The sequence below is a fragment of the Aristolochia californica genome, unplaced genomic scaffold (assembly GCF_029961685.1).
Source record: "Aristolochia californica isolate CCGP_79_NKW_82.1479 unplaced genomic scaffold, dmAriCali1.0.hap1 SCAF_14, whole genome shotgun sequence".
Lineage (NCBI taxonomy): Eukaryota > Viridiplantae > Streptophyta > Magnoliopsida > Piperales > Aristolochiaceae > Aristolochia > Aristolochia californica.
In genome coordinates, this window is record NW_027181815.1 from 6,945,335 (window position 1) to 6,955,115 (window position 9,781).

At 37.3% G+C, this 9,781-nt stretch overlaps 1 protein-coding gene across 2 annotated transcripts; it reads right to left on the minus strand.

The window, feature by feature from the left end:
* Positions 1-248: 248 nt before the first annotated feature.
* LOC137950796 (uncharacterized) lies at positions 249-4,613 on the minus strand. Of its 2 annotated transcripts, none has more exons than XM_068797419.1 (5): positions 4,259-4,613; positions 4,053-4,152; positions 3,731-3,830; positions 1,228-1,319; positions 249-832 (listed from the first exon to the last, which is right to left on the minus strand). In XM_068797419.1, exons 1-5 carry the CDS (start codon positions 4,431-4,433, stop codon positions 583-585), a joined length of 717 nt encoding a protein of 238 aa, XP_068653520.1. In that variant the 5' UTR covers positions 4,434-4,613; the 3' UTR covers positions 249-582. The 2 variants fall into 2 exon arrangements, with proteins under 2 accessions (XP_068653520.1, XP_068653521.1); XM_068797420.1 differs by lacking the exon at positions 249-832 and adding an exon at positions 848-1,137.
* Positions 4,614-9,781: the final 5,168 nt, after the last annotated feature.

Consider the following 9,781-nt stretch of genomic DNA (forward strand, 5'->3'; position numbering starts at 1 on the left):
TTTTCAGCCTCTTCTTGCCCGAAATTTCTCTTTAGAAAATGACATGATTTTTTAGGGAGATATATCTTTCCCGAAAATGAGTTTCCAGCATTTTTATATGCTTCCCTCTCGAAGACATTTCATAGTTGACACATCCTGATGCTACGTTCATCTATAGATGAGACTGGGGTAGCCCAAAATAAAAAACAATTCTTATGGAGTAAGACTTTCATCAAGTATGCTACAAAAAGTCAAGCTAACGATCCTGTATAACGTGCAAAAGGAACTCATTTTATGTGCGATACTTGAAGACCATTATCTCATTGATTGTTCATCTGCTAAATATCTACATGATCATATTTCAGTGTTCATGCACCATATAATTCCTCCCAAGCATGCAAAGCTTAACACACCCAAGAGAAATGGAAGCCAAAACCATTTCTTCGGAGGTTTCGTTTTCCCAACTCTGTGATAAAGTATCTTCAGAATGTGTAGCTAGCCTTAGAGACCACATCCCTGAGTTTACCAATTTGGTTGCATTTGGCCTCTGTTTTGCCAGGAACTGTTCAGCACTAATAACTGAATAAAGAAAATTCAGCCTCTTCAGCAGGTGTTCCTCAGCCAGGCAACACGAACCCAACCCTTGTAAGATCTTTTTCTTCCCATGGACCAAAATCTAGCATGAGCGAGCCAATGCCTCAAGAAATGTGTCGATTTGAACTCTTTATGCCTCAAGAAATGTGTCTCCTGATCATTGAGGGTGCAATAGCTTTCTTCCTCTTGATCACCAGCAACTTCTTTTTGTTTTTTAACTTTGCAGTTTGTTCCTCGGACATTTGGCCCTGTCATGGATCTTTAGAGAATGTCATTAGAACCATGATTTGGAATATAGGGTCAATGTTTTTCATTTAACAGATCAAAGAGTTGTGGAGATCCACCCAATCAATGCCTGTAGCTTCCAATACCACTCTTAACTCTACATGCCACATCTGACAATTTAGGCATGTCATTGAAAAGTTATTACATGAATAAGACATGGCAACATTACTGCAAAAATTCAACAAGCTTAGCCATCTGTCGACAAAGTTCAAATGGGCAGTTCTGGCAGAAATGTCCACAACTAGAACAAAAGTATTTGATTGGATGGATAAGGATGCCCTGTTATAGAAAACGTTGCCATGGCTCATCCATAATGGCATGCAATCAACTTTAGATATAGTAAAGAGAGTAGCAAAGAAGATGCCTTACATAGGATGCCCTATGAAAGCTGTGTTTTGATATCTTTGTTCTTTCTTCACAACTGGACTGTAATTAACTGAGATATGCCTAACGAAATAAAGCTGCAATAAACAAAAAAGCGGGTAAAAAAATGGAGAACAAAATGGAGGGTTTGCATAAGGATAAAAATGGAAATAAAATCTATGAGAAAAATCTGGACGGCAACTACTTCTGTTTTATTACAAGTATGGAAGCAACTGAGAGATTAAACCTCATCCAGCTTAGAAGTACATTTAATGTGATGTGTGTATCCCACTTGAAAAATGCAACTTACACTGACACCTAAACCAATTGTGGTGATCATCTGAGAATTTCATTAGTATGCCTACTGTAACAGCTCCAACAAAATATGTAATAAAATAAAAATAACATTATCATTATTAATAAGAATAACAAAATGGATAACCAAAAAGCAGGCCAAAACATTTACCTCATTAAGACAATACAAATATTAGAAAGTGAATACTACCTATAAAAGGTATGGTATTTCCACACAGAAAATACTCTTTCATTTCTAAACCAGCTGAAATATTCCCTTTCTTTTTCCTTTCCTTGTACATTTCGAATAATTTTAAAAGAAATACGAAGTGTAAATTCTTTTATCTTTAGATGGTCCAATTTCAGTAAGGTATCATAGAGAACATGAATGGAACCTTTAAAGAAATTAGATGGCAATTGAATTTTGGGCACATATCTCATGTTCAAGAGATTTTCACCTTCCTTTGAATCTGCATTGTACTATCTACATTATAGAGTTGTGACATTACAAAAAAAGTTAATGTCTGCAATTCACATTAGCAATTGTCTTCTGATAGTCCATTCATTGGATGGTTGATCAAGGATTAGTGCCTTGTCGCAGGTGACCCACTTGTTCTTAGATTTGAGGTATTAGATTAGGAGAGAAGAACCAGATTAAAAAGTGAAGGCCACTTGTACCACTTGAAAGCCCAACATTAGCTATTAAGAGAATCACCAAGAGAGAGGCCGAGGCAGAAAGATTAAAGATGGGGCTTTTCATATGCTGAGGATAATTTTGAAGGAACAGAGAAAAAATTTGGTGCTACATATGGGCAGCTTAATGAGTCTGTTGGGTCAAAGAGACAGGTAATTGGACAAACTCAGATAAAACCTAGTACGCTCCTTAAATTTTCTAGTCATTTGTCACATCTTTGGCTAGGCCAAGAGATTTGAAATAGGAAAAGCATTTAAAAACTGCTGCCTTGAATAGAAAAGGAAGATGCATGACGATTTTATGAAAACTAACCCATTGTAAGCTCCTTCAGTGCATGTAATTTCATGTTTTTTGCTTGAATGCAATTCTCCAAAAAAATTTCTCTAAATTTCAGTGCTTGTCATGAAAATGTGGCAATTCTATCGATTCTTAAATACACTAAAAAGAATTGGAAACTTACAAATCAATTGAGGCTACAACCTGTCAGCAGACATGCATTTTAGCTACAGCAACAACAAAATCATCTTATGATCAATAAAATGAAAAAAGTGTTAGCTGCCCTTTATAACTTTGAAAGAGGTCTTAACAACTTCTCATGGTTTGAAAAGATTATGTTCTTTGTAGAACCAGGAAGTGACTTTTTTTGCCACACAGTGGTGTTTTGGCAATGATGTTAGGACGTTCTCTCAGGCTTGTTATTCAACTGGCTCATATTCATGCCAGGATCATACCTCCTTTACTTATCCAACTCCAAATAGTTCTTAGTAGAACAGTTCTGCATTCAGGAATTGCTCCCAAAAGAATTCTGTAAAATGATAACTCATTAGATTTTTGACATTCATTGAAGTTTACAATGAAGTCCAACCTATACCTGCTCTCTGCCATTTTTTCAGTTCAAGTGTTATGAAGCCAAATCATCCACTTTTCCCCTTCAATGTTTCACTAACCTTCATATCTCAAACATAACTGGCTTGGACTTCTCAATGAAAGAAATTTAAATGCACTTCTCAATGAAAGAAACTTAAATGCATTGCATAGCACATATCTAAGTTTCATGTCAAGCAAACCAATACCCTGATGAAGATACAGAAAATGCGTGAAAAATGAACCTTGTGATAATATGTTATCCCTCCATTTCAAACGAAGGCTCAAATAAAGTGAAGCAATATTGAGCATATAGTTCAGAATGAGCTCTTCTCTTTTAAGAGTTCATCGTTCTCAACTTTCAGCAAAAGCAACGTCAGTTAGAATGTGTGCAATACATAATGGGATGACCACAAGAGTCTTGCATCAATTAATAAATGGAAAACAACTCAAGAGATAGTCTAGTTTGAGGAAAGACATCAAACTCCAGAATAAGAAAAGCGCGGGCATAAGGAGACGACTTAAGAGTGCATGAGCAAGAGAATAATGACGTTTCCAACACAGAGGAGGAGAACAGTTACAATTTATAACGAACATAAAAGAACCAAAGTGCACATAATTCCAGACATTCATCTTCGTAACAAAATTGAGACGAACCTGATCACCATCTTGGACGCCAAACGTACGGAGAGAGACTTTGTTGTTGACCAATTTATCGCTTTTGTAGCATAAGCAGAAATGGCCCCATAGAAGAGACCTGAACGAAACACATTACCCTTGTTGTATAATCTATTATCACAAAAGCCATGACGATAATGCTCCATGGAAATGCGAAAGTTACAGACAGGGGCTGCAAGAATCCAGACAAATTTGGGAAGAAACAAACAACAAATTTGAAATTATGTGGAAATTTGCTTTCGTTTGCAATGAGTGTGTGTGAGAAATATCATATTTTAACGAAGCGGCTCTCAGTCATTACCACGAAATGTTGTCATCCTCCTCATTGGGGTAACGGGAGAAAACCTCCTCGACGGCTTGCTTGAGCTCCAAAACTGATGCCTTCTTCACAACTTGGACATCTGCGGGAAAATGCGTTTGATTTTTTTTTATTTTTTTATAAAGATATATTAATAATGAAGCTAAACAAAGCGGGAAAAGATAGCGAGAAATCAGTAAGAGAAGTACCGAAAGAAGAACCGTCCAATTTGAGGATATTGAGCTTGAGGAAGATATCATGGGGCAGGCGGCAATAGGTGAAGCTTCGTCGTGGAAGGCAGTCATTGCTTATTGGAGACAGAGGCGCACTCGACCAACCCTCCGCCAGAAACAGAGCTCCGTCGTCGCACTCAATTCTTTGCATAATAATCCCTCTAGAGTCCCTCTAAATGTCCCGCTCCTCGGAACACTTTCAACGAGGTAGAGCGGCCGCCAGTGATTCCCGTGAAACACAGCAGACAGATGAGCTGCAGAAGGAGGAAGGAAGATTCCTGGGGGAAAGGAACACGCTTTGTTTGGAGAAACAGTTCCTTCTACTGTGGATATTTTCCTTTTTGGTGGAGACGAAGAAGAAATATTGGAGAGGGAGGTGTGAAATATTGGAGATGCTTGCCGTGGGTTTGGCTGGGCTTGGAAAGCGGGCAGTTACGTATGCGAACTTGGACTATTTGCATTTGACCCAATCAACGCCGGCCCGTAAGCCCTGTTAAAGTACGAGAACTGAATGAAGTTCCAAACGCCTATTAGGCTCCAATTTTGGATCATGCAACAGGAAGCTCAACCAACCAGATTTTTTTGGAACACCGAGATCCCATTTTTTGGTAGTGACAAGATTGGACTTCCTGCCTCTTTAATGGGGTCTTCCATTTCTTCCAAACACTTAACCTTGTCGTCTTCCAGGCTTCCTTCTAAGACGAATATCAGAACGGGTCCCCATCCCAGCATGCAGGGAAGGGAGAGAACAGCAGCAACACCGCTTCGGCCCTCTCAACATTGGAGCTTGTGATACGGAAGTTTCGCTTCCTGTCCAAAGTAATCAAGTTAATGTTACTAATACTAAGCTTCACGTTCTGCATGGCACTCCTCTGGTTCATAATACATTCACTGTGAACATTTGACGCCGAGCTCCCTCTTATACTGTCGAAAACAACGTTATGGATCTTCACACGCAATGGAGACTGCATTAACCAAAGAGAGATTAATCAGAATCTCAATAAAAGATTAAAATCTTTAGAAGACGAGTGTTCTCAATCTGATATTTGTTAAGAGTTATATCGTAAAAATAATACACAATTTACATTACCTCATGTCAAAGTTTAATGCTTTTTCAACGTTATTTAAATCATTCCTTTAATGGATTCAATATGATAATCATATTTACTGCAGAATATCAGTAAAGTATTCTCATGTCATTGTTGCTAATTCCATCTATTCTTATTTCTTATGCTTCATTGAAGAAAAAACTATTTCATCTTCATACTGGATTACTGCAGAAGCGGAAGACAGGATGCATTCTTACCTTGAGGCAAACCTATATAAATCTTGTTGTATTTCCGTGCTTGCTTTTTTTTTTTCTCTGCGATTATTATTATTATTTTTTTGCTAGTTTGGAATTTGGGCGTCTAATTCCTAAAAAAAATTAATGATCTAAGATAGAATTGTGAACCTGGTGTGTCTTTAGTGTTAATGCTTAGTTGTTTCGTGTGTATTTTGCCTTGAGCTTTAAACTTTCATAAAATTTGCAAGACACACTAGCTCAAAGAATTTTAGTGTGTGCACACCTATTCAACCCCTCTCCCTCTGTAGGTTTATACCTCTTGTAACCTAAAAACACATGCATGAACTATTTAATTACTTCTCCCAACTAATTTCACAATGACGAATATCTATTATTTAGAAAGTTTTTCAACTTAAGATCAATTAAAGTTAGTAGTGGATCAAGCTAGACATAACAAAATTGAGAACATGAATAAATGGTCTAAAAGAGAGGATAACTCTAGATGGATTAATGCTCTCAGTTCCTCCCTTTATTTGATCCCTTTATAGTTAAACTTAAAAGTAAGACTAATTTCACAAGTTCATATAATAGATTTAATTCAATAAGGGATAAGATAATATTCTCAATCTATGGAACAGACGATTTAGTTGAACCTAGACTTAATGAGCTAGATTCACCTAGAGTGAATATAACAAAAGGACCCTAGTGTAGAAATGTTCCATTAAGGTATAAGAAATCTTCTTTGGCTAAGGTAGAAATTCAACCTCTAAAGTGAATGAATCAGTTAAGCACATATTGAGATTTAACTAGCTAGTATTAAAAATAAAAAAAATAAAACAAAAGAATGAAGAAGAAAACAAGAAAGAAAGTGAACCTGACATTGATCGTTTTTAAAGTTGTTAAGCCACAAGAGAACATTCTATTAAGGCCCAAATGCTCATGAAAACTAGTCATAAAAATAGTAAGAGATATTTTTTATCAACCAATCAAAATGTAACTAAACCAGTAAAACATATTGAATGAATTAAGCTTTACTCAAAGTGGTTATTATTTTACAAACATATTCTATAAAAGCCCCATAAATTATGCGGGAAATGAACCCTTAATTGTATCCTTCTTGAAAGAAGTTCTTTTGCTATTTGACAGAAGCACAAGCTTGATTGTACTAGCATATCGGCTCGATCCATGCTTGCATCTGTAACTTCTAGACTTGGATAGAAAGGGAGTATTTCCCTTATCGAAATGACTCTACCATATGGCACAATCATGGTCGTAACTGAACAAGTACAAAGGTGTGAAGTTAGGTCCAAGGCACATCCCAAAATGACTAACCAACTTAGGAAGTCTCTTTCCGAACTATTAAACTCAAAATCTTTGTATGGGAAGATATGGAGGATTGTCATTTTATACGAGAAGATCATATACATCATTTGCAACAAGTTGGGAGTTCATGATATTCTCTCAACCCTAGCTTGAGGGGGAATGCCGAAAGATGGACCCGAGCTCACACGACCAAGAAAGACCCACATATCCAAGAGTGTTGGAAGAGGGGCCCAAACCCATAAGATATGGACCCACCATGATCACACGAACTTGTGAGACCCACCATGATCACATGAGGTGGCATCTACATCAGCTGTGAATGTTCACGTGAGGTAGGACCCACAGGTGATGCAGTGGAGATTTCTTTATTCTACAATCCAAAGAGTTGTGACAAATGTCTTTTCTGGTTCAACCTAAAGACTATTTTCAGAATCTTCTTTGTTGTCAAGAAAACAAAGGGTTTGTCGTCTAAGTATATTATTATTTAGACCTTAGATACCAAACTTGCGTAATTAAATGCAGTAAGATACCACGTTGAAGAGGCAGATTAAGAAGTCTCAAACAGGAGTCGGTGAAAGCATCTGCATCAGCTTTGAATGTTCAGATTAATTACAGTGGACGAAAATACTTGTCTAGTGTTGTCAAAAAGCCGTGAGATTCTCGCAGTCTTGAATATGATGGAATATATGATTAGATGATTCAGAGATGCCAAGACTTAACCGGAATATAAATGGGCAAGGTAACGCCGGTTTCTTACGTTTGCCTTCTCGAATGAATCACCCAATTAACTTCATCATTGGGGTACTAATTTGAATACAAACCCACCGCTCTTTAATTAGTCTATACCGTAAAATTTGTGTTAACATCTAATACCTAGGAATTAGAAAGCAGAGATGGAGTAGAGAGGATCACAGCAGCACTTACCCTTTTCCATCTTCCTCTTTCTTCGATCCGACGTCACGTCGATGGGGCACCCACAGTCTGTACCAAGACTCAACCGAGATCCAGATTAATTTGATTTGTTTAGTGGGTGGCTTTTTGGATATTTCTACTTAAGGCGAAAATTAAACTGACGGCGAATTTCAGTCAAAATTTTAGAAGTTTTGAATATGATATAAAGAGTCGTCACGGACCGGGATCTTTTACTGAATTCGATCAAATTGTTAGTCTTTTTCCCGTCACACGCAGGCAGCTTTCGGCTTCGCCAATGTCACTGATGTATCTATTCAATCGATTTTGATTCCTGGAATGATGCATCCAGTAGGGCCATTTTAGACGACTTTTCAACTGTGCTAGTAGATGCATCCAACTTTCGAAAATCTAGCGCATTTATGTCATCCAGATCATAACCAGGAAGATGAATAGAATATCACTGCTCGGACGTAGGAGAATTCAACTCAGTCGTTAGATGTTGATTTCCGGAATCATTGATGTGTTGTCATGCATAATTGATTGTTTTTATTGAATTGTTTGTTTCTGATAGATAGGAACAGACACAAAGAACCAGCTAATAATACATGATTTCAGCTCATGCTTAGTGATGCTAATGCCGAAGAGCAAAAGGGATCTCTTTCTTCCTTTCATACATTCACATTCTTACAGTCAGATTAGCTCGACTCTATTGATCACCAACCCCTTGTTTTATTTGCACGTCAAAAGCTGAGTTTTTTTCTTTACAAACCAACTACGGCTAGATAAAGAAGAAGGCAGGGACGAAGAATAATTCAATCTTCCGCTTAGATCGGATTCCTTGACCCGATACGTAACGGTGTTGAGAAAACCATACACTGATTTCCTGCAGACTAAGAATGATATATCCATACGATTTATAACTTAAAAACTTAAGAGAGGTAGAATTCTAAACGTCAAATGGAATATTTTCACAGATTCTGACCGTTGACCGTTGGATCATCCTCCGTGCTCGAGCTTGAAGAAGGTCGCCGAAATTTTTGAACTTCGTCATTCTATTTCTTCACTTCCAACAACTGTACCAAATACAGGTACTTTTACATTGCAAGCGAAGGGAAAAGGAAGGTAACCAACGCAACCCGCTTGCGATGGAAAACGAAACAGTACTCATCGTCATTTATTTGTCACGACCTGTGATGCAACCATGGGTGACGCACAAAGAAATGAATGTCGTCTAAGAAGATTTTTAGTGAACAATTACTGATAAGATCTGGCTCATTAATTCCAAGTGGTGGCAGCCCTCTTTTTTTAACCCAAGATTGAGAGCTACTCTAATCTTCTTATGAGAACTCATTAATCACTTAAATTTAAATGAATCTCCAATAATAAAAATCATCTTTTGTCATCTTAATAAATTCTCATCAAATTTCTACTCAACCATCATAAAGGAATAAACGGATAATTGGCTCTACTGAGTTAGATGGGTTTTGACTGTTAAGTAATAGTTCTATACGGATTAGTGAATATAAAGATATTGAGTTTATTAATTGAAAAAGAACATTTCTAGAGTGGATCTTGGTCAAGCGATGGAGTCGGCTAAGCATCTGCGTCAACTGGATGTTTGGATTAAATATAGTGGAACCTGGACGACCAAAAAACACTGGGGACCATGGACTTTCCAAGTCTGCAGCTGACATATCACAAACAAACTTATTTTTATCCTAAATAAACTTATGCATGCATCCAACACCCAGATAAAATTTAGACATTTTTGTGCAGATAATGACCTAAATTATATATATATATATATATATCTTTGTCGCCTATATGCCCAAATCATACTTGTAAACGTTTCAATGAGGTCTTTATCGGAACTCGGATCAAATAAGAGATGAGTGTCGTTAATCTTCCCATTTTCCCCAAAAACAAGAAAAAGGAAAACACTATTAACGATGAGCGGCTGACGAGTTTGGGCTTGGGGA

Coding starts and splice junctions, on each gene's coding strand:
- LOC137950796 (XM_068797419.1), bottom strand. CDS start 4,433: ATGCAAAGAATTGAGTGCGACGACGGAGCTCTGTTTCTGGCGGAGGGT. Junction 4,153..4,258: donor ATTGGACGGTTCTTCTTTCG/GTACTTCTCTTA, acceptor ATTTTCCCGCAG/ATGTCCAAGTTGTGAAGAAG. Junction 3,831..4,052: donor GAGGATGACAACATTTCGTG/GTAATGACTGAG, acceptor TGTTTCGTTCAG/GTCTCTTCTATGGGGCCATT.